The following is a 24,246-nucleotide window of genomic DNA, read 5'->3' on the forward strand; positions in this document are numbered from 1 at the left end:
TCCCCTTTTTAAAAATGGGGGTTATGTTCCCTCTCTTCCAGTCATCGGGGACCTCACCAGACCGCCACGACTTCTCAAATACGATAGCCAGTGGCTTGGCAACTTCATCCGCCAGTTCCCTCAGGACCCGCGGATGGATCTCATCAGGACCCATGGACTTGTGCACCTTCAGGTTCCTCAGATGATCCCGAACCTGCTCTTCAAATACAATGGGCAGTTCTTCATTCTCGCAGTCCCTCCTTGCACCTTCTACAGCTTGGGCGGTGGGACAGGAACTCTTGTCGGTGAAGACTGAGGCAAAAAAGTCATTGAGAACCTCAGCCTTCTCCATGTCCTGGGTAACCAGGACACCAGTTCCCTTCTGGAGGGGGCCTACATTTTCCCTGGACTTTCTTTTGTCCCCTACGTACCTATAAAAGCTCTTCTTGTTACATTTTATATCCCTGGCCAGATTCAGTTCTGCCAGGGCTTTGGCCTTCCTTACCTTATCCCTGGCCACTTGCGCAGCCTCTTTGTAGTCCTCCCAGGCTACCTGTCCCCACTTCCACCCTCTATAGGCTTCCTTTTTCACTTTCAGTTGGTCCAGGAGCTCCTTGCTCATCCACGCTGGCCTCCTGGCCTTTTTGCCCGACTTGTTTTTCATCGGGATGCACCTCTGCTGAGCTGATAGGATCAGATTGACAGAGTGGCTTAGCACTTAGCAGTGGGGACAAGTGAGGTGGGTTTCTTTTTTTGCTTGATATTGTTTCATGACTGCTTTTTTTTTTTCCTTTTTTTTTTTTTTGACACACATCTCAACATAAGTATTGTTGTGTTTTCAAATCTTCCATCTGCAGAAGTTTGCTATCATTTGGGTTTTTAATTTGTATTTATTATATTTATATATAATGTATATAATGTAACATGTACCTAACTGCTTCATGTAGTTTTCCTAATTTTCCAAACTCTAGTTAAGAGAGATGCTGTGCTCCAGAGATTAAAATGTTGCAGTTTATTTACGTAAGTGTAACTTTTTTCTTATGCTTCTAGAAAGTTCATCTTTATGAAGGAAAGTGGAAATCAAGGTGCAGTGTGAATAGATGTACCTAATGATCTCTTGCTATTGTATTCTTGAGGAGGTTTTACTTTTATAGGTGCTGGAGGGGGAAGATGAAGAATACAGTTACTTGATTCCACTACTTATTTTCCTATTTAAATTACATGTACTCAAGAACAAACCCATATAAATATTTCTTTCACATATGAAGGTTAAATATGTACTTGAGATGAGTTTGAGAAAACCAAGCTGGTCAGTTGTGCAAAGGAGACCTATACCCTGATGTCTTACTGTTTAATTTTTTATTTTTTATTTTGCAGTCATTTTTACATGTGTTTGCTCCTTACCTGATTTATTTTGGATAGTCTAGAAGTGCTTTTTCCTAGCTAAATTTGTGATCATGGGAAAAGAAGTATTAAAAGCCCAACAGGTGCTTTCTGTCTTTATTAATACCCTGTATTTATTGTCTGTTTTGAGGGATGTAGAGATGAACGAAACAACTAGATTGTTCTGTTTTTTTTTTTTTCATTGCTGCTGAGTAAACAGAGCAAGAACTTGTTTTGATTTCATTGCTGTATTTTTTTTGTTCTTGTTGTTAGAATTAGACTTAAGATCAATAAGGGTAGCTGACTGGAGCAGAAACTCTTCTGACCTACTTTGGTGAAGTAAGAATGCTGGTAAATGCGTCTTTGGTCCCCTGTGTTTTGCCAGCAGAGACAGGACTGCCCAGAGCAGTGCCAGAGAACAAGATTGTTGATACATGTTAGCCTAAACAGGAGTCACATGTGTTTGTCTATAGTACTTATAGTTGACAGAACAAATAGGCCCGTTGGTTGAGTGGGTAAGTAGTACGTTTTCCTCTCGAGATTGTTAGGGAGGGTCCAGAGTGTTGTGTGGTACAGGAATCTGCTGGTAAACTTCACCAGAGTATCAGCAATAGTGAAACAATATTTAATGTAAAGTTCCTCCGCACCTCAATGCAGCCTTGAAATCCAGTTAAAGAAAAACGTTACAACTAACTGTAAGGTGTGTGCTTTACGTTTTGTGAATTGTTTTAAAAATCACTGAGGCAGTACTTTTTCAAAGACAACGATCAGTATGGATGGTGTGCTGTTTAATCTTTCTCAGTTTTAAAATGCTTTTCAGTTGTTTTTCTTGGTTCTTGTTTTATCTACTTGCATTTTCAAAATGTATACAGACTAAATAGGGACACATAAAATAATCAAATATAAATGTTTTTCATAGGTATTTTTGAGCTGACTTCTTTCGTCGAGTACTAAGATTGGTAAAATCATGGATATGTGCGCCAGGGCTCAGGACAATCGAATGAAACCAAGAATATCCATGAAAAAGGTAATTATCTGTATTGAAAAACAAACAAAAAATGTTTCAGAGCTTTTTGATCTTTATTACAACAGTCTAATAATGAACCAAGTGAACTGGTAGGTTTGGTTGGGGTTGTTTTTGGTGGTTTTTTTTGGTTTTTTTTTTTTATGTTTTAATTTTGGTTGCCTGACATTTCAAGGAGGCAAAGAAACTGCCTTTGCTTTATACTTCGGCATATTTAGCGTAGTTGAACTAGGAAACAGAATAATTTAAGGAAGGGTTGCGTGCTTTTCCCTTTTGTCTTTGCCTGTTTTAAGGTGATAAGGAATAATTTGCTAAAATTTTCCTTGTTTATTGGAGTGTAACTTTTATTTTGAGCTCAGATTTTTCAAGTTTATATATAATAAAAATATGTAGTGTTCATTGAAAACTGTTCTGTGGAGTCTATGTTAGGGCTTACTATAGTGTCTTTATCTTCAGATCTTAGTTTCTTGACTGGCTTATCCTTTTGTTTGCATGAACTTCTAGGCAGTGCTTTGGTGAAAAAGAAAATATGTGTAGCACTTAAGAAAGATATTCATTTGTTTTTGTTTTTTTTAACAGCTCACTGCAGGGGCATTGGACTAGATGACCTTTAAAGGTCCCCTCCAACCCAAACCATTCTATGATTCTAATTTATTATTTAAAATTTAGTCACTTTAGCTTGGATAACATAAATGCTCTTCCTCTAATTTTCTTGCAACTTCTATTAACAATTACTCAAATGAAAGTTGCAGTATATCGTGAAGGAACATTTTTTTTTTTTTTTATATCCAATCATATTTCTCAAAGTAATTGAATACAGATGAGTATTTTTCTATGTCTTTCCTGGTTACTAATAAATTCTTTGCTTGCAAGTGTGTGCAGTGCTTAAGAAGAGAAACTGAGCAAGGAAGTATCTTATAACGGGAAAATGTAATTATTTTATTCCATAAGTAGTTTTTGTTGTTTTAAGGAAGTGGTGTGTCTGGTATAGGTCCTGTAGAAACTGCTTGAAGGCAAAGGTAAGTGTTATGGGACTGCCAGACAGGTAATCAGTTGTTCCAGGTCCTGATAGGGAATGTTAACTGCCATATGTTAAGCAGTTTGTAATTATGGGGGATATTCCTTCACTTTAAGATGCACGACATAAAAGCTTTTCATTTTAAAGTTCTTTTACATCTCCAGCTCAAATAGAGTTCTTTAACTACAGTCAAGTCATTTTACATTCTTAACCTGAACATAAAATGGATTTTAGAGGACTTTTTTTAGTCTGCGCTTTATTTGTTTTTTCTCTTCAATTTAAAAACCAAAACAAACAAACCAACAATCTCCTCCAGGTTTTTAGACCTTTGGGTGCAGAAACATCTTCCTAATAATCACGGTGACCGGTGATTCCTCACTGATTCTAATGGTTGCCTAAAATATTATCTGTGAATTGCTTCGTTAATTGCCATTGAGCATTCTGGACCGTGTGGTTCTAGGAACATAAATGTGACCCTTTTTGGGTGTCTTGCAGAATTCTACATTTTTGTACAGCTAGACTCTGATGTTTTGATCTGTGACTGCCTCCCCTTGATGATTCCCTGAGGGGTGACTACATAGATTATCGTGTAGAACTTTTAATTCTTTCTCACAGAGCCAGACAGTAGAGTGGTCAGAATCACACTAGGTTTCATCTTCTGTTTGATTCACAGCTTGTGGTCTGATTCGTGTCCTTTTTGTAATACTTTGTAATACTTAACAGGAATTGTTGCAGTTGTAGCTCTTAAAAGTCAGTGCACTGTTGCGGTATGCCTAGAGTTTCCATTTTTACAAAATGAATTCAAAATACTCAGTCCGTTTAAATCTTACAGCCCTTGGAATCAGGAAGAGGTGTTTTGTTACTTAAGAGTAAACATGGCTCTCCAGCACCAGACTTGATTTCTTTGCAGATAATGGCATCTTACAGGTTTGTGGGTTGTTGAAATGTTAGAGAGCAGTTGTTTAAAATAGTTCATGAGACCGATTTAGAATTTTCGCTAGTGTACTGTGAAGGACCTGTAGGTAATGACTTCTTGATTTGCTGACCACAAAGGGGACAATGCAAAACTTTGAATTACTCCAGATCTGTCATGCTCTGCGCACATTTGAGGATATTTGTGTTTTTCCCTTAGCGAGTTTGAAATCTGTGCTCAAAATTGAAATAGAATTTCTTGCGAGACATGTGACTTTAGAATTTCTGTGAGGAAGGAGTGCACATGCCTAGCATAAAGTAGAGCTTTATAGATTGCTTAGGGTTTTTTGCCTGTGTGTGGATGTGCATTGGAAGTAGTTGTACTATTTGCAAAAACAAATGACATCCTTTTTTTGAAGGTGACCTCATGTCCTTGCCTAAACTGAGCTGATAGTCTTGGGAACTTGCTGGTTTTCAGTTTTTACTGTAATTGTGTGTCTCCTAGACTGGGATTGTGAGAGAACTTGCTTTCATTGTCTGTTGGATAGGAGGATTTATCTGAAATTGAGTCCAGTCCTTTGCTGTCACAAGCACAATTTTGATAAGAATATGGAAAAGTTATTAAATATAGTCTCACAATTAACAAGGGGAGATTTTAAAAAAATACTGCTGTTTTTAAGTCCTTTTGAAGCACGCTGCTGTAACAGCTAAAAATCTTATGAATTTCAGGCTGAAGCTATTCACAGCAAATTTATACCTGTTCATGGATGTCATTGTTCATCAGCTTAAACAGTTTTTTTGTTTGTTTGCTTTGCTGATGTTCACCCTCATGATGTATTTACAATTGGTGATCTGTCCTCTGTTAGCCTCGGTTTCTGGAAACTGTGTAAACTAAGGTTTTAGTCTGCTTTTGTATGAAAGCCTCTGCATTCCAGCGATTATCCTTCATAGTCCTACTTTCTGTGCTTGTTGTGAGTTAATCTTCTTTTTACATGTGGATGATACTGTACGTGCAATTACACAGGATGTCCTTCTCGGTGACTCTGATGTCAGTTCTTTCACTAAAGCATGCATACTAGGGTCATGTTTGCTATTTTCAGTGCTGTATCGTATTGACCATTCATTGCTATGCCACGATCAAGAAGTTTACTCGGGTCTCTTGTTTCCCAGCTTGTGAATTCACAATTCTATTTAGAAGCTTGCTTTTAGTTTTTAAGGACATACCTTTGTGCTTCCTATGGTTGTATTTTAAAATACTCTCATGCTGAGCAAGTTCTTCCTGCATGATTTGCTATTCTTCCTTAACTGTTGACACCTACTTACTTGAATTATCATCAGATTTCATCTATATATTTACCTTTTTTTTCCCCATTAAATTTATTAATGATGGTGATGCTTGACTTTAGTCTCAAGATAAATTTTGAGGAAGTTTGTTACTGGGTTACTGACTTGCATCTACTATATCTTCAAAAAAAACCCAAACCCTTTTGCTATCTGTATTTGGGCAATTTCTTTTCCAGAAACAGCTTTTCTAGTAAACGCTTGTGTTTTTCTGGTTTTGTTAACTCTTCATATATTTCAGTATAAATAATCTATGGAAGTCCAGATAGACGAGATCTTTTCTCTGTGTATTGTGCCTGTTAATTTCTGTATCTGTATTCTTTCCATGTTCTGAACTTTTTTATATTCATTAATATGATCTTAAAAACTTGCATCAGTTCCTTCCTCCTCCTTTTTAAATACAGATGTTTTATCTCTTCAGTTACGTAGTGCTACCAGACCTACATATAGTCTTGTGTGCTGGTTCTTCCAGACCTGAGGGAGAGTTTTCCAGTTATCCTCCTTCTTCTTTTCCCACTTCAACTTAGTATTGTCCAAAATCTTGACTTTTCTTTCACTTCAGTAGTTACTAATACTATTCTCCTGTTCCAGTTATCCATCCTTTCAGGATGTTAAACTAGGGAAAAGTACTTGCTTATAAATAAGGTATATGTAATGGCTTGTAGTCTTAGAAGACTACAAGATAGTAATGGTGAGTCTTTCTCAAACTGGATCATTGTTGGTCTGCAGAATATTAGCAGGTCACTTTATATGACTTAAAATTACTATTTTGACTGCTATGACTGATTAGATTATTGTAGAAGCTGAAAATGAAAATTGAATGAAAATTTCAACATGCCTGCTTGACTTCGCAAATGACTTTTGTATGAAATGAATGGAGGAATTACTGGGAAGAGTCTTTTAGCAATATTGGTATTGCAGCCTCCTGTAAATTTGAAAGATCCAGAGAATCAAAGAGAGAGATGCTGTCGGCATACTTTGGAAAGTACAAAGATATGTTACTGAAGTGTGGAGGTAAATTGCAACTAAATATGTGAAGACAAAGGAATAGATGGAAGTGAAAATTAGATGAACACTTAATTTCACATGGCCCCATAACTGCCTAAAATGCATTTTAAAATAGTTCAGCTGTTACTGTTCCATAAAAATTACTGTTTTGACTGCTTTAATGTCATTTGGCCTTGATTGTCAGGGTGGTAGTCTGAGCCTTGTTTGCTAATTCTGAAATATGTTTTGGTAATTTCAAGGATTCTGAAGTGAAGTTTCTATTTTTCTTTTGTCTGTTCATTCTAGAAATGCTTTCCTGATTTTGTATTGCTATGAGCACAAGCATGGTGACACTGACCATGCTATAATAATTTGGCTTCCCATGTAGTAGTACTTGATACCATTTTTTCTACAAGGGGCGGGGGGGGACACGCACATCTTTCTTGAGGTTTAACTGTAATATATAAGATCACTTTTTGCCATAAAGGGATTGTTTTTGCTGTGGGAGTAGCAGAGACACAAAACATTATCTGACTAAATTTGGCTATCTAGGACTTCTACTGTTGTTTAAGAAGCTATGCAAATTTTCTGCGGGTCCTGAGGGAACTGGTGGATGAAGTTGCCAGGCCACTGTCTGCCGTATTTGAGAAGCTGTGGCAGTCTGGTGAGGTTCCCACTGACTGAAAAAAGGGTAACATAACCTGCATTTTGAAAAAGGGGAACAAGGAAGACCCGGGGAGCTACACGCTGATCAGTCTCAGCTCTGTGCTTGGCAAGGTCATGGAGCAGGTTCAAGGCCAGGTTGCACAGGGCTCTGAGTAACCTGATCTGGATTAGTTGTCCCTACTCCTTGAAGGGGGTTGGACTAGATGACCTTTGAAGGTCCCTTCCAACCCAAACTATTCTATGATTCTATGAAATTTGAAATAACTTGTCATAACTTGGGCACTCTGATTTCTCACTTCATTTTTAACAGGGCAATCGTGTAGAGAATAAATAACCAGATTAACAATTTCTAGCAATATCATGATCTTATTGTTCTTCTTATTCTTACCACTTGCTAGAGAAGATGACAATTTTAAAATTAAAAAAAAAGGTTGCTAACTTCATAAAACAAGTGAGAGGATGTTGTCTTTTTTATAAGCTGAGTGAACCAGTTTTTGTTGTTGTTCCGTCATCTTGTTTTACTTGCCTTCAGATACCATTGATGGCAATTCTTTTGTTCTGCTGCACTTTGTTACACTGGGAGAAAATCTTAGATTCTTAAGCCCTTTTCAGCCATCTGTGGGTGCTTGCATGTCACCATACGTGTAAAGATAAGAAATGTTACAAGAAATATTTACATGGAATTAAATTACAGTTGTTTCATATACTTCAAGGAATGGGAAAGGAGAATATATGTAGATTTTCTTAGGCATTTTTATTTGTTTCTTTGTTGTCTTCCCCTCTGACTTTTGAAGATACCTCCATTACTTTTCTTGGCTATGTTTGCTTTTTATCCTTTTTAAGGAAGAGCTGATGGAAAAGTTCCATATACAGGCTTTGATGCAAGGAATAGATGGGGCTTGGATTTCTTCTTGGATTCATCCCTTTTTCCAAGTCTGCATGTTCTCACTTTTTTTTTTTTCTCCATACAGAATGATCAACTTTTGGAATAAAAGTGTTGCTTGAAGAAAACAACTTAGTTGGTTCAGTTCCATGTCCTGAAGTAAATTTAAACTTCAAACCTGATGATTTATATAAAAGTAATTTGAACTAGTACTTAGAGCAGGGAAACCTTTGAGAGGCAGGGGATAGATGGATGGACCTTGCATTTTTTTCTTATGTTTTTTTTCATTGTTTTTCAGAGTTTTGGTGAAGGTGTACTGCACTCTATGAAGTCACTGCTACACAGCAGAAAAGAGTTATGCAATGTATCAGCAGAGGAATGTCTAAATCAGGAAGAGCAAAATAATTTTATTGAGGTTTGGCATAATTTGACCATTTATATATATTTTGTGGCTATGATATAAAATGATTTAACTTGAAGCTATATGGGAAGTTGCGGAATAGTAAATGTGAGCAATGCTGCAAGTTACTGGCCGTCAAATTTGTACCCCCTATCATCCTTCTTGAATTCAGTCACTGTAGTCTTGAAAAGAGCTGTGACATTTCAAGTTGACACAGGATTTGTGAAACTAAAAAAACAAAATGTGTAGATAGAAGATTTTGTAAGAATTGTATAACTGGATATGCTGCGTTTGTGAGTGCTCCTGTGGTGGAGGTTTGTATCCTAACAAAGTAGCAGAACATTTTGATCCAGGTCTGAACAGAAAAGTTTGAGTTATTGCTCTTGTTTGCCCTGTGCTTAGCAGGGCAGATTATGTAACTAGCAGAGATAAGTTAGGATTACCTGGATAACACCAGGGTTTTTGGGACTGGCTGGATGGCGAGGCTGTGACTGTATGAAATATTTGGGGAGCAGACAAGGAGCTGAATTTGAAAGATGAAGAACTGTGACAGATTAGAGGTAAGGAGAAAGAGCTAAGCAGTGGAGGAGTGAGAAAAGCCTTGTCTCTGTTCAGACAGACCATGCTCTAGAATCTATGAAACCTCTCAAATGTTTCCCCGTCCACTTTTTTTTTATCTTGTAGCAAATACCAGAGAAATAGCTGGCAACATGTTTTATATGCCTGTTCCTATGGAGAAAGATAGCTGACTATATTTAGTTACCTTATTAGCTCAAGCAATTAAGAGACTTCTTGTTGAAATGTAAAAGGGTCAATATCCTGCCACAGAGACAGTGTTTTTTTTTCTTGTGAAGGTATAGGGAAAGACACCTATATGCAGAATAACATTAAAATAACATTATTAGGACTGCAAAGATAATTACTCAGACTTATGAAAACCAGAATTTAGGTTTTCCTGTATTTTAATTAATTTCCTCTGTGCCTGTGGGTTATGATAACCTTCAAATACAGGGTCTCATACGCTATATTTAGTTTAAAGAAAAGACTTATGTTAACCGACTGTTGGCCTTTCTTTTTCCCTGACCTACTCCCCAACAGCTTTTGAGCTGGTGTACTAACTTCAGACATGTTTGAGGTATTAGAAGGTGATTATTTTTCTGTGAGTAATTAAGTTTGGGCACAATAAAGAAATCCAAATTAGTGTTGTCACTGAGGCAAAAAGAAACAGACTTGGCAGTGGTGTGGTCTCTTTGCCAGGAGTCTGCTGGCCCATTAGTGTGCATATGGACTGGTTGGCATTGATTTGTGTGAAGCTATGACTCCTGCATACTGCCCTATCTTGCACAGTGAGTTATCCCATGGGAGAAGGAAAGAATTGGAATCATTATCTTGAGGAAAAGAAAAGGGCGTGTAAGAAGTCAAAAGAGCAAACACCCATTAAAAACCCCACAAACTACCAAAAAACTCAACAGCAACAAACCCTAAAGCCTCCCAAAATTTCCTCAGAGAACTAGTTTTTTTCCAAGTCCTTTTTTTTTTTTTTTTTTTTTTTTCTTCTATTTTGCCTCTTCTGTGGAGGAATTAAGTTCATATTATAGGTACCATACAGATAAAAAGATGTTGAAGTTGAAAGGTGTCTTGCAGATACTGTGCAGATAAAAGATTGAGGAGTTGAAGAAAAGATGTAGGAGTTGAAGGGTACATTGCTGAAACACAATTTTTTCATAGTTAACACAGTGAATGTGGTGGTGGAGACCTGTAATTTGCCTGGAGCTATTTGGAATGCTACTGCGAAACATTTTTCATTTATGATGTTGTCATAACTGAAATAAGGATAAGTGGATATGAACAGGAAGATCTTTTCTAGGGGCACAGTAGCTTCCCAGCACAAGACCTCCTGAAATAAACAAGTCAGAATTTTTCATATTTTAGTATGATTTCATTTTAAAAGAAAGGGACTTTGTTGGTCACACAAATATGAAATAACATATTCAAAACTCAAATACAGTTCAAAACAGAATTATTCTCCAGCTGTTTATTTTTCTAGCTCTGTCTCTTTCAGAGATTCTGTCTATGCACAAGCAAGTAGCTGAACCAGTTAATAAATTATTCTAAACATAAGTGTTTGCTGTTTCTAAACTTGAGAACCAACAGACTGCCTTAGAGTAACAGGGAGTAGCGGCTACAAATTTAGTATGAGCTATGGCTTGAATACATAAAATTCAGTCTATTGCATAGTGCTCTGAAGTAATTGAATCCAAGTCATATCAAACTTAAGTCCAAACATCAGTGGAAGTATTTAATCTTTGTGCTTTATTCTATATCTACAAAAGGGAAACAAAATTTATTTTCTTAAAACCTTGTTTTGAAAATAAATGCTTTGGGATTTTTTTTTGGAGCATGCAGTTACCCAGTTGATTTGTCATTAGGCAAATACTAAATGAGAACTGAGGAAATCAGATGTTTGAAACAAAGTTTGAGTAGTGAATGTAAAATAGATTATTATTTGACACTGAAGAATGAAGGTAAGACAAAATACGAATTCTCTTTGGTCTGTTTGTGTTGGGTGATACAAGACACCTGCAGACAGAAGAGAAGCACAGTATCTGGTAAAATATCTCCCCTGTCCTCAAGCTCAAAAACCTGAGGTAAAGCTGATATTTCTGGTGTATTCCAGGTTCCTCAGCCTGACCAAGACATTTTTTTTTTTTGAGGTTCAGTATTTTAATTCCTTTACTTCAGGGATTTATCTACTTTGATATTGCATGCAAACATGTGGTTTAAGTAATCTGTTGTGTTTTGGCCTTAGGCCAATCAATTTATATGGTGAATTGCATAATGTGTTGGCATTATGCTCTCTTCGGTATATCCAGATGTATCAGTTTGTTAGCATGGACAGATTTCAGACTGGAACTGTTTTATGTGTGGCCAGCCTGAAGGAAGGACAGATGAGCACCAATCTTTGCAAAATCGTGTTTATTTTAACAGATGTAATGAGGTTTGTATGTGTTACTCAGTGAGTACCAGCCAAGAGGCCACTAGAAAAATTTCAGTGTAGTGGATTTTAAGTGTTGTATATAGTCTCTAGTCTGATCTGACCTTTCACGAGTCAAGTAGCGCAGCGTTACTATTGTTTATGTAAGACTGTGCTACTGTTTGAGCAAGCTACACTACCCTAAGATAAGGTTTTCATGGCAGTAGAATGAAGCTGTATGGTAAAGCCTGCTGATTTTTGAATTCTAAATATCTGCAGAAAATGAAAAAGTTCTGTTTCTGTACTTCAATATGTTCATGTATTTACTTTACAGATTACGTTTATAGGTTTTGCTGAAGAGATGGGTACTGTTCATTCACAGGTACAGTATTTATCTGTCTATATTGGAAAATAATGTTCTTCAGCACTGGTGATTTCTTCTAAGTAGTACCTGTTTTTTTGGATGGAGGAATTTTGTCGTTTGAAAAATGAAATATCCTGAGCATTTAAAAAATGAGGTTTTGAACACTGTTGAAAGCTTGAAAATAATTATTTTAATATGATCATCAGTGTTTTACATGTATTTAAAATATTACCTGGGTCTGTCTTTGTATTAGAATGGTGTGGAACAGCTTACTTAAATTGAGGGGAATTTGTTTTGTGTGTGAGGTGTTGGAGGAGGGGGTTGGTTGGTTGTGGGGTTTTTTTAATTAAAAAAAAAAAAAAAAATCAGTATTTTGGTTTGTGACCTTCTCCTTAGTAGAATTGTGCTTATTAATATGGTACAATTGTCATCTACACAGCTAAGACTTTACTGAATTGACCGCTAGCTGTGAATTGCAGGTGAGGGATCAGGAGTCAGTATTATGGTTGTGCCTTAATTTTGGAGTGTTAGATGAGAAAATACTATTTAAAAAGGGGAAGTGTAGCAAACTAGTGGAGTTGTGCTGTGCCATTTTAAGAAGCTCAGGTTTTAGTCTTCCTGTGCAGTTTACACATCAGCATAATCCATAACATACGTATTTACAGTGCACTTTCACACTTCCACCTTGTCTAGATCTTAGTAGGCAGAGATTCCTGTAATAGTTTTCTGATGTTTAAAAATGAAAAACAGAAACTCTGAATCAATTTGTGTTCAAAGTTGTATCAATGTTGCTAATTATATCAAATGATAATAGTGCTAGACATTCTTTTAAGTGTGGGTAAGAACTATTTGATTGGAGTTAGAGGGAATTTAGAGAAAATTGGGATGAATAGGTTTATGAAGACTTGCTTTCTACCATATGGATCAGTAATGTTTAGACTGTTTAAAAGAATTCACGTATCTTTCGTAGGCCTCCGTCTATATTAGGTAAATCTAAAAGTTATCCAAGATCATGCTTAAAAAAGTGCCTTGTCCCTGTTTTTCTAATGGGGCTGAAACATCATTCCAGTAAAGCACACACAGTGTATGCAGAGATCTTTTGAGAACCATTAGCCAAGTTCAGTGTTCTCTTTGTAGTTGTGTGCCTTGTAGAATGTCCAGCTGCTTTTCAGTGCTTCCAGGATTTTCCTTTGTGTCTTTTAAGCCTCTTCTGGCCCATGAGAAACAGTGGCGTTTTTTCTGATAGAAGAGTGAGCTGGAGATGGATGTGGACTGAATTAAAGCTTGTTTACACAAGCTTTACACCACAGTTTGAGAGAATAAGTGGGGAATGGGCCAAGAAATAGGGGAGAAAAAGAAGCTTTACTGAAATTAGCAGCTGTTACTATTTAGGGGGGATGTGAGATCAAAATAATTATCATTTACATGTTATTTTTTTCACTTTGTGTTCACTCAGTGTGTTTGTGTGTTTAAATCAGGAGTTGGCAGCTGTTTCTGTAGAGCTTCCAGATGTTCTGAAATCACTCCAGTTGTGCAAACTAAGAGAAAATGAGGTTATATTTCTAAAAGATGTGAAGAAAACCGTGGCAAGACCTTATGTCATGAAACTTCAGGTAGAAATTTTGTGTCTTCTTGAATGTCTTAATCACAAAAGCGTTGTACTTGGCCTCATTAAGAGTTCAGTCATACCACAACTTGTCTTGCATTTGTTCTTGGTCCAACTTAGCCACAGTATTATTAATGTTGTTATAGGTCTGCAGTTTCTTTAAAAAGAATGTTACAAAATCTCAGAATAAACTTGGTGCTTTCAAGTCTTGTAATATGAACAGAAAATATTTAACAAATATTTCATTATGGTGCTAATCCCATGGTTCTGCTAGGTTATAGTCCCTTTCACTGTCAATTTGGAAAGGAGATGAAACTTGTTAACTTGCCTATCTCTGCTTTGCTCAGATATAGCCTTCATCCTCAGCAGACTTTTCTTCTTGAAACAGAGGTGCTAAAAATTATGAGAATGTGACATGTTTGTAAAACTCAGTGGGCTCTTTTCTTACTAAAAAAAAAATATTTAAAATTATAAATGCCATTTAATTATAAAATTTCCAGTATTATTATTTCCAATATTATTGTTATGTTAATTATATTATTTACAGTTATAAATGTTAAAGCAAACTTCTTAAAGCCATGCTGACTAGTCATGCTTGTTAAATTTAATTATGTTGCAGATAAGGTAAAAAAATACCTTGAAGAAACAAATATCTTATAAACTGAAGTACTGTTCGGCATAAACATGCTTTGAAATACTATCTTCCTCTACAGATTTTTAACATGCGTTCTTTAATAAATTATTGAGTACGTATTATCAGGGTTGTATTACACAACCTTTTTTTTGTTTATTTTAGTGCAATGAGTTATTCAGAATGCAGAAGTTTTGAAAATGTGTAAGTGATTTTAACTATCACTCTACGCGAACTGTTCCATTCACTTTCTTGTCTTTAAAATGTTTGTAAGTTGCTTACTGTTTATAAAAATGCATTGAAGAAGTCCCTTGCTACTCCTGACAGTTGAAATAAACCTAAGATTGTTATGCTTCTTTTCCTGTTGCTCTCTTTTTCAAGGATCAACTTCCTGAAGTGTTTTGTGTGATGAGACTATCTCCTTCATTCCCAAGGATCAAAGCTGATCATATATTTACCTTGCTGAGCAAGTATACCACAGGCATAAGATATGCAGTGGAAATAAACACATCACAGAAACAACAAACAGAGACAACCCATGGAGATGATGATGACACTAATCAGTCAGTTTCTTCAATTGAGGATGATTTCGTTACTGCTTTTGAACACTTAGATGAAGATGATCCTTCAAAGACACAAAGTACTGGTAAGTTCTTACATGCTGTTGTCTTGTAGAAATTCTTATTTGAAATTTAGACTGCTGTGATTTCATGAGAAAGAAATGTAAATAAATAGTATTTTTTTTACGTTGATCACGTTTTGTAAAGGGGTATTATGCAATTGAAAATGTCTTTTTTTTTTTTTTTTTTTTTTTCCCGTTCTTTTTGTAACGGTTTATCAATGCGTAAACCAAACATTCTGATCTTGGTGTTGCATGCAGATCAAATAGAATCTTGTTCTACCTCATGTGCTACAAAATGCATGAATTTGTGATTAGTATAATAGGATTTTGGAGAGAAAAAAAAAAGCAAAACCAAGAGAGATTGCTTTAATTATGAAAGATCAGCTAGCATTTTGCAACAATAACAAGCCCAACAGTTGCCATCAAAAACTGTCCCAAGTTTTTTGTAGTTCTGTGGAAATTCTTGGGTTTGAAGCAATCTTTTATTTTTCTTTTCTTTTTTTCTTTTTCCCCAGGTGTATGCAGCCTTACTTCTCGAAACCTTCGAGATGCTGCTTCACAGACCATCCCTGCTCAAGGTTTAGAAGCTGTTGACTCAAAGATCTCTGTGGGTTCTGCACGTCGAAAGTCATCTGCCAAATCTTCTACTTTGATTGATATTTTGGGACTTAAAGAGCTATCCTCAGTAAAAAATTCAGTTACAACCTCAATTTCTGATCCTTGGATACAAAGGAGTTTTTATAAGCCATATAATCCTTCTGATCAAGGTGTTAACTTTTTATGTAAAACATGGTTTTCTTCCTCTCCAGCTGAATCTTCTGAGTCAGATTGTTCCAGTCCAAGCCCTGTCATCTTCTTAGATGAAGAAGGGTACCAAAAAAGCTTGAAGGCAAAACTTCAGCTGCCAAAAATTCCAGTAGTGAAAGATGGTATAGAGGATTCAGACTCAGAAGTAAGTGAATTTTTTGATAGTTTCGATCAGTTTGATGAGCTGGAACAAGCCTTGGAAAACTCTTGTAAAATTATTAGAGATCCCATCCTAGGGAATCCCTCCCAGAAAAGGAGGACTGCACATGAACAATTATCTTCTGCAAGCATTACAATGAATCCTCAGAAATTCAAGTTTGATCGTCCCACTCTCCCAGCCAATGTAAGGAAACCAACTCCTCGTAAACCAGAATCACCATACAGCAGCATCTTTGATGTCCCAGATTCCCCTCGCCCAGTTAAAACATCAGGGGAAGAGAATGGAGGCTTGTTCAGCCCTATTAGATCATCGGCTTTCAGTCCACTAGGGAGCTGTGGTTCTTCTGAATGTTTGTGTCGAATTAATCTTAGTGGAGACGGGACAGGTCAAAATCACCACGATGCAGTTTATAATAGTTATTCATCATACGCTGATAGTGTTTCATTTGAAATACTGGGTTCCGTTTTTCATTCTGAGTCCTCATCAGAACAAGTACACGTAGGAAACGATTTGAAACACAAAGGGGTTGCTTTGAAAGAGAAAAAAGGTCAAGCTGCAGATCTCAAAATGAAAACTAATAAGGAGCCAGATAAACAAACAAAATCTAAACGTAAATCATTAATGATTAGAGATAGCATTCAAAAATTTGCAACCGAATTAGTTGAAAAAAGTTTTGGCAGCGCGTTTAAAGACCTGCAAAAAGGTGTTTCTTCATGCACCAATGCACTTTGTCATCTGGCTGCTAGGTTGACTTCTTCGGTCTTTCAGATGGCTTTTTACGAAATTGGAAGACGTAGAGCAATCTCCTTGAAGGAGCGTGCCATTAATGGAATAGCAAACTTTTTGGTGAGTGAAGCTATAACTGGTGCTTTGAAGGAACTGCGGCACGTAAAGAAACAAGTATTTACTAACACCGTCGCAAGGTTTGCGGCAGACCTCGCTGAAGAACTTGTGTTTGAAGGAATCATGGAAGTATGCCAGTTTTCCTATCCATCGACACCTACAGCTGCACAACCTTCATCATTTGATTATGAAGACAAAGTAGTAAGATCATATGCCAGAGATTTGTCTGAATCTGTCATTCAGGAGGCTTTTATTGAACTGTCTCAGGTTGATGTGACCTTCACAACGCAGGCAGCCATTAGTGTTTCCATGGACAACATTAAATATGTGAGTGCAGAAACTATGTTAGAGTCAACACGGACTTCCACAGTTTTTCCGAATTTTAATGATAGGGTAGTACTGAAGCCAACTCAAGATTCCAAGAAGGAATATACAGTACAGCAAGCTCTATTTTGCACCTCCGGTGTTGTAAGTTCTATACCTGTGCCCTTAGCTGGAAGAGCCATTTGTCAACATCAGGTTTCCTCTGATGCTTATAAAGCAAAAGCATCCACTGCTCCGAATTCTGATGACAATATGGAAGTACACAAAGAATCCACTCATACATTTTTCACAAGCAGAAAGAGAGAGGAGGAAGTAACTTCTTTCAGAAATATATACCTAACTTCAGGTCAAGGTCAAAGTACTGAAAGTACTCAGTTGCTTTTACATAACCAAAATGATACCAAACAAACAAATAACAGATCTGGAATGAACAATAATTCAGAATTAACAAATGGGGCAAAGGACTTTAATACCTTCTCTGGAACTATGGTAGATATGATAGTAAATGAAGCTTATGAAGCCATAACCTCATCTAGAGTAACAAAAGCAGTAGAAGAGTATACAGATTTATTAACAAGAAAAATAACAGATAAAAAACCTCATGTGCAATGCATTGGTGAAGATTTCCCTAAGAATATATTTGCAGATCACTTGGCCAAGTATGTCGTAAAACAATCTGTGGATGCAAGTAAAACTGTGTTATGTAACACTGGTGAGAATTTAGCATGTAATGTGAGCTCACAGACTTGTGCAGATATCTGTAGAAAAGAACAACGTGCGATAAAGAAGCAAGAGGCTGAGAAACAAAGTAACGTTTCTATAATTGTGGAACAACAACAACAGATGCCTTTGAATAATCCATGTAAACTTCTTACTCCAGCTCATTCTGTTCAGTGTTTTTCAGAATCTAAAGATTGTTGGCAGGAACAAAAAGGACACAGGTTTTCTTCAAAATCACCACCATCTTGTTCCACTGTGACTTTTGCTAGGCATGTTCTAGAGGACCTTACTGACAAAGGAAGCTGCTCAATAGCATACTTAAACAAGCCGTCAAAAACCCGTAATACTCAGAAACCATCATCAGGACCTTTGACTTACAGGCAGGCTGATTGCTTTCTGCATGCAAATAGCTTTTCTTCAGTGATGTTTGGCAGTGGCGATGCTTTGCAGATGGAAGATAAATCAAGTCTAAAAGATGGAAATACCTGTGTAATGCCTGATACACCCCCGCCAACTCCTTTAGTTCCATGCCAAGGTAGTTCTGAAAGAAACCTAAGAAAACTATCTAAGAAACTCAAGGGAGAATTAGCAAAGGAATTTGCACCTGCAACACCACCTTCTACACCGTACAATCCATCTGTTACTGGTTTGTCTGAAACTGAACACGACTCTTTGAAAAATGAAGAATTTATGCTGAAACTCATGCGGTCGCTTTCTGAAGAAGTGGAAAGTAGTGAAGATGAAGGTCATTCTGAAGTGCCTGTTGAGAAAGAGAAGCGTTCAGAAAAAACAATTCAGTATGCAGATTGTTTAGCTAGCCATATAATTTCAATAGCAACTGAAATGGCTGCTTCCCATTTAGATGGTAAAACAAATGAAAGAGAAGCTGATAGACAGATTCAGTTAGGTATGCAAAACGAAAGATGTGGATATACTGCATTTATAAATATCCCAGAAGAGACGTGCAATTCTTTGTGGAATTATGCAGGTGATATGGCAGGAAAAGTCATCAATGAGGCCAAGAAAATAGTGAAATCAAGGCATTGTAAACTGTTGAGGTTGAAGCGGGTTAACTGTCAGGTGGATTGCCTTTATCTGAGAAAAGGCAATAAAGAATATAGTTCAAAAGAACGGTGTGGTCCAGTGCGGGACCAGTGGCTGGGAGAGAGAGATTCATCTGTACTTCCTTTACCGCAAGGTCCAGGCACGACAGGTTTGACTTCCAAATACCCAAGCTGTGAAAGTGTGACTGATGAATATGCAGATCATATTATTCGAGTTTTGAAAAGAGAAGGTGGTAATGCTGAGCTGTTAATGGATCAGTATGCTAGCAGGCTTGCTTACAGGTCTATCAAATCAGGCTTACAGCAAGCTGCTAGAAACACCAAATGGAGATACAACAGAAAGACGTTTCCTGGGCAGAATGCACAGGTAAACAGTAAGCTGGAGCTGATCAAAGCAGTGAATAAAGATGCAGTACAGCAAGTGAAAAGCAGCATTCATTGCTGTGGAGACCAAACGTACGAAAGGAGTATCGGCACACAGAGAACAGAGTATACAGAGTTGTTACGCTTTTCAGAATCCCTTGCTCGCAGCATCACTTGTGATGTCAGGAAGAAATTGAAAATGTCAGGAGCATGTTTGCCAAAGTCTCTGACGGATTCCTGTCTATATAAAAAGACTGAATTTGATGAAGTCACAGGGGATCTTATCAAAACAAGATTTTCTAGGACATTTCTTCCTTTCTCCCCAGATCATAAACTGTATCATAGTACAGGCAGTTTAAGTGAAAATGGCTACAGTGAAGGCATAATTCAAGCCATAGAACAATATGCTAGGAAAGTAGCAGATGATACTCTAGAAATGAGTTTAGAGTCGGCTGTTCTCCGTGTGGCTGAAAATAGAAAAAATGGGGATAGGCTCTCATATACTGAGAAACTGTCTCCTTTTTCTGGAACTGTCTGTAGATGCTGCAGTATGAAGGAACATCGGTACTGTACAGAAAGTGTGTCTCATCATCTACCCGTCCAAGAATCCTCCATTCCGGTGAGACGTTTTCTTCATTCTGGTGGTGCCTGCCAAAAATCAAGAGTGTTTCAGCTCGGTATTCCTAAAATTCACGTTGATGTAGAACAGAAGACAGTGTTTTCTGACAAGGGGGCTACTGCGGCCATAGAGAAAGCAGAAGGAGAGCTGAGTTACACAAGTCTGACAGCTGACAGTGGTATTGGACAAGATGGAGTCAGTTTTGCTGAAAGCCTTACTACTGAAATAATGACATCAGCTATGACTAATATTGGTCAGGCAGTTAATATAAGGTAATATTAATTTTCTCTTATTTGTTACATTCTGTACCAAAAAAAAAGGATTCTTAATACAATTATGTGCTCAGAAAGAATTTTTATTTATTTATTTATTTAAAATATATACTTTATGTTCTGAATGTTTTCTTTTTGTTCTTCTGGTGATATTTAAATGATTCAGGACTGGAAAAAAAAAAACTTTTTTCCACCTGTGGAAGCTTGAAACCAAGGTTTCTATGTATATCAGCAGTCACATGTTCCAGTAGGTGACTAATAAGTGAAACTTATTATTTCACCTTGAAATACTGTTACTTTTACCTACAGTAGAGATTAGTAGACCTTACAGGTTTTGTTGATCTGTGGCAGAATCCAGATTTGTTCTCACCTGTATTTTTTCTTCTGTGCTAAAAAAAGAAGTCATTTATTTTTGCTTTTGTCAGTAGGACCAACATCTGGTACTGACCAAACTATCCATTGCCTTGTGTTATGAAGGCTTTATTTTGATTATGGCTGTGGTGATAGTGTCCTTTATTATTGGCAAAAAAAAATTTCCTCATTTAAGAAAAAACAACTTACTAAAACACACTTTAGCTTGTAGTAGACAAGAAACTGACTTTCAAATTCCCGATTATTTAGCGAAGTCTAATATACTGTTTCCTAAATAGGGTGTGTGCCACAGTAACTTTGTGGCAAACAGCAACTGTTTCTTAAAACAGACTGTGCAGTGATCAGAGTGACTTGAAGTCTCCTCTTCAGGTCCAAGAGAAATCTTTACCATGTTGTTTTTTCCAACTTATAGTAATATTTATTTTCCTACTTCTTTTGTGTGGGAATTCCTCACACTATCTACAGGTTTCTTTTCCTGGTTTCTAGAGGGGCATCATGATGAATAATAAAATTGACTTTTATATGTTCAGTGGCTAAATGCCACAGTAAAACTGAACTAAATTTTTTCAGGGTTTGATATGAAACAAATACATACTAGCAACATAAAAGTGCTCGTAAGATGTATATTGTGGCTCTCTGCAAAACAGTGTTGAGTCCTTACTTAGTGTGTGATGAAAAAAAAGTAATAATGTGATGTTTTTCTCTACCTACAGTATTAAAGATAACACTGTTTCTGAATAATTTCTTAAAAATATTATTTAAAAACTCTAGTTAGAATATGACAGCAATAAAATGCAAGGTTCAAAGATACACTGTTTATTATATCTGTGATAAAGAGGCAATGTGAGGGTTTTGCTATGAAAAAATTCATAATGTTTCTTACGTTGTCATCTAATGTATGCTATGTGATGCATATGTTCCTTGAGAAGCTGCCTTGTGTGGTGAAAAGAAATGCTGCTACTGCTGGTATACCTGTAAATAAAAATGGGGGAAAAAAAGAATCACCTTTGTATTACTCAGATGGATTCCAATTCAAGCTACATAGTTGTCTGCACAAATTCGTGCTCACTGGAGCAGAGTGTCACCAGTGATGTGGTTAAGGTTGGCTTTTTGAATAGTGAATGTTACAGTGCCTGCTTGCTATGGTGGTCGTAGCATGATCATTTTTCTTGAACTTTCTACTACTTCATCTGTGTGTAGATAATCACCGTTTACCCCTGAAAGTTAGTTCACAACTGCATGTTCTCTTATCGTAACTTTTTTTATAGTTCAAACTTTTTTAAAGTTATCAAACTGGATCTTTTTGAGTGTCTTCTAAAGACTACCTTTTATTGAGCATACTTGAGTGATTACTTTTTGGATAAAAAAGGTAAACCTGTTTCCCGAGGGAAAAAATCTGTACAAGTACTGCGTTGCTACACTTTCTTGAAGCAGGAAGACGAATCTTTATCTGCAGTAAGACCTTGCATCCTAACATTTTTGAACACCAGTGTGTACTTAAACATTTTGCCTACAACAGCAGACCACCTGGCTGGTTGTCCTGAAAGCAGGCAGGTGAAAATAGCTAAACTGTCCTATGGTGAACAAGTCCAAAAATGGTAAGTCTTCTGCTTGAAAAGTGTACCTCAATATACTGTCTGTAAGACTATAATGCCTTCTATGCTTTATAAGAAATAATCTTCCATATGAGAGAATTATTTGCGCCACTCCCTGTCTTCTAGTAAAAGAATACCAAATAGCAATCTCTAACCTAAGCCTGTTGAAATTTCAAATTAATTTGGTCACTCCATTTCTTGTCTTGAGACTAGGGTACAAATTACCCTAAGTCCCTTTTTTTTTCCTTGGCATTTAATGTCTTTGAAATTGTGTTAAATGGCTGTAAATGAACTAACCCAGATCAACATGAAATGCAGTGATGTTTTTGTCTTAAATTTTTGTTTAGCTCTGTTGGAAGAGAAGGATTTCACTCGGTTGAATCTGTTGTTAGCCAGCAGATGAGTCTTAGTATTGGGGATGATAGCACTGGGAGTTGGTCCAATCTGAGTTTTGAAGATGAACATCCTGATGAGAGCAGCAGTTTTCTTCACCTCAGTGACAGGTAACTATAAACATGTTAGTATAGTTAAACAGTTATCTTGACTTCAAATAACTTGCCATCGAGTGGTTTTCTCCTGGGGGCTGGGAGAGAAGAGGTTATTTTGCCTTCAACGCATAACGACTTTTTTTTTAATTAAAAATGGCTCTGATATTATGTTTGTGTTTTCTTACAAAATGTTGCTGCCCATGAATGTTCATACTATACTGTGTAAAATACATGGAGTATGCATTGTCATTGGTGTCAGGGCATCACATCAAGTAAAACTGTACATATGTAACTTAAATATTAGCTGAAGATGCAGGCATTTTAAAAACAACCACCATATGTAAAATGCACCTTGAAAGTACTGTTTATAAGTTGTGCTCTGAAATATTAAAACTTAATCATTGGGAGTGTTTTATGTAAATTCAACTGTTCTTGAAAAAAAGCAATATGAGCTTAATTTGCATGAGGAGCTTTAACAGCTATTTTTGACTTTTTGGGGACTGGAATTTATAAGCTGTTCTAACTGATATTGCTGGAGTATTTATGTACTACTATACTAACCATGAACTTACAGATGTGTAATATTTGAACTTACCTGTGCAGGGTAGTAACTTTTTCTGCAGAGCTTCTCACTATACTTCCCCAGGCTGACTGATAACTAGCAAAGTTTAGAATGGGAATTTTAAAAATCTGCAGTGTCTCTGCCTCTTGCCAGGGAAAAATAATTTTGAGAATTATGACCTGAGGAATGAGTAAACTTAGGTGGTATATCAATCATAAAAAACTATATTACTGTAGAAAGTTCAGTGTTTCTGTTGAAGAATAGCAGAAATGGGGGAGAGGCTCTTTCTTTTTAGTTAGTACTTCCAGCATCACTGAGATTAAAGATGATGTGGGAGAGACGCTTCTTTATTTGCTTCCAAAGTGAAACTGCTCACTTAAATATCTACGCTATTTTTCGTATTTTGCTTAACTAACTATTTTAATCAAACCACTACTATAATTTATCAGTCATACAACTGAATAGTTTTGTAAGATAATACATTGCCTTAAAGTTATTTTAATGAAACATCACCTGTGGAATGAATGAAAATGAGTTAGACTTACATGATGAAATTTAGAGTATAGGAAGAATATTCAGCATACTGGCAGTTACAAAATAGCGAATAAAATATAGGTTAGTTGATGCTGGAAAAGTATTAAAAAATTGCTGGACCTGTAGTGCCCATGTTATAGCTATTGTTTGTTTATCATCATCAAAACAGATTTAAGTGAAAAGAAAATAATTTCTATAACCTGCAAGAAAATCTGTGGCTCATTAGAGGAAGAATAACCTAATTTAGCATTTTACTCAGAGAAGGGAAGACATAATGTGGATGGCAAAGTGTTGGCAGAAGAAACTAGTGTGAACAAATTAACAGCTAATTTTGCGAAATGAACTGTGAAGTGGTAACTGCAGATACGTGTGTGTGTTGCTGAGGTTTAGCAGGGGCAATTGACAGAATCTGGGGTTACTGCCCTGAGTAAAAAGATACTTCTGTAACAAAGTCCTTCTGTAACAAAACAAGATTCAGTAATAATACAGTTTGTGGAACAGTGTTAGCATCTTCTAAGGGAATAAAAAATTGCATAGCAGTGATGAAGATTTATTGCTTTTGTTTCCTCTTTTTAACATGAACAGTTTTATTGAACAGGAAAATGCCATTCAGTCATAGACGGGGCATTCATCATGCAGTTAAAACACTTGAAAGTTTGGGTTTTTGTTGTATGTGGTTTTGGTTTGCTTTTTTTTTCTCCTTTCATGCTTAGGACCATCTGTTTAAAAAATA

The 24,246-nt window shown here is 36.6% G+C and overlaps 1 protein-coding gene across 1 annotated transcript in view; it reads left to right on the forward strand.

Annotated features, from left to right (window-relative positions):
• The first annotated feature begins 989 nt into the window (after positions 1-989).
• AKAP11 (A-kinase anchoring protein 11) overlaps positions 990-24,246 on the forward strand; it is a 35,814-nt gene continuing 12,557 nt past the window's right edge. Inside the window, exons 1-8 of the mRNA XM_010124956.2 lie at positions 990-1,081; positions 2,282-2,389; positions 8,492-8,608; positions 11,902-11,949; positions 13,410-13,544; positions 14,550-14,814; positions 15,306-19,962; positions 22,277-22,432. Coding sequence (XP_010123258.2) covers positions 2,330-2,389; positions 8,492-8,608; positions 11,902-11,949; positions 13,410-13,544; positions 14,550-14,814; positions 15,306-19,962; positions 22,277-22,432 — 5,438 coding nt within the window. The 5' untranslated portion in view covers positions 990-1,081; positions 2,282-2,329. The remainder of the gene's footprint in view (positions 1,082-2,281; positions 2,390-8,491; positions 8,609-11,901; positions 11,950-13,409; positions 13,545-14,549; positions 14,815-15,305; positions 19,963-22,276; positions 22,433-24,246) is intronic.

Source organism: Chlamydotis macqueenii, chromosome 1, assembly GCF_036417535.1.
Source record: "Chlamydotis macqueenii isolate bChlMac1 chromosome 1, bChlMac1.mat, whole genome shotgun sequence".
Taxonomy (NCBI): domain Eukaryota; kingdom Metazoa; phylum Chordata; class Aves; order Otidiformes; family Otididae; genus Chlamydotis; species Chlamydotis macqueenii.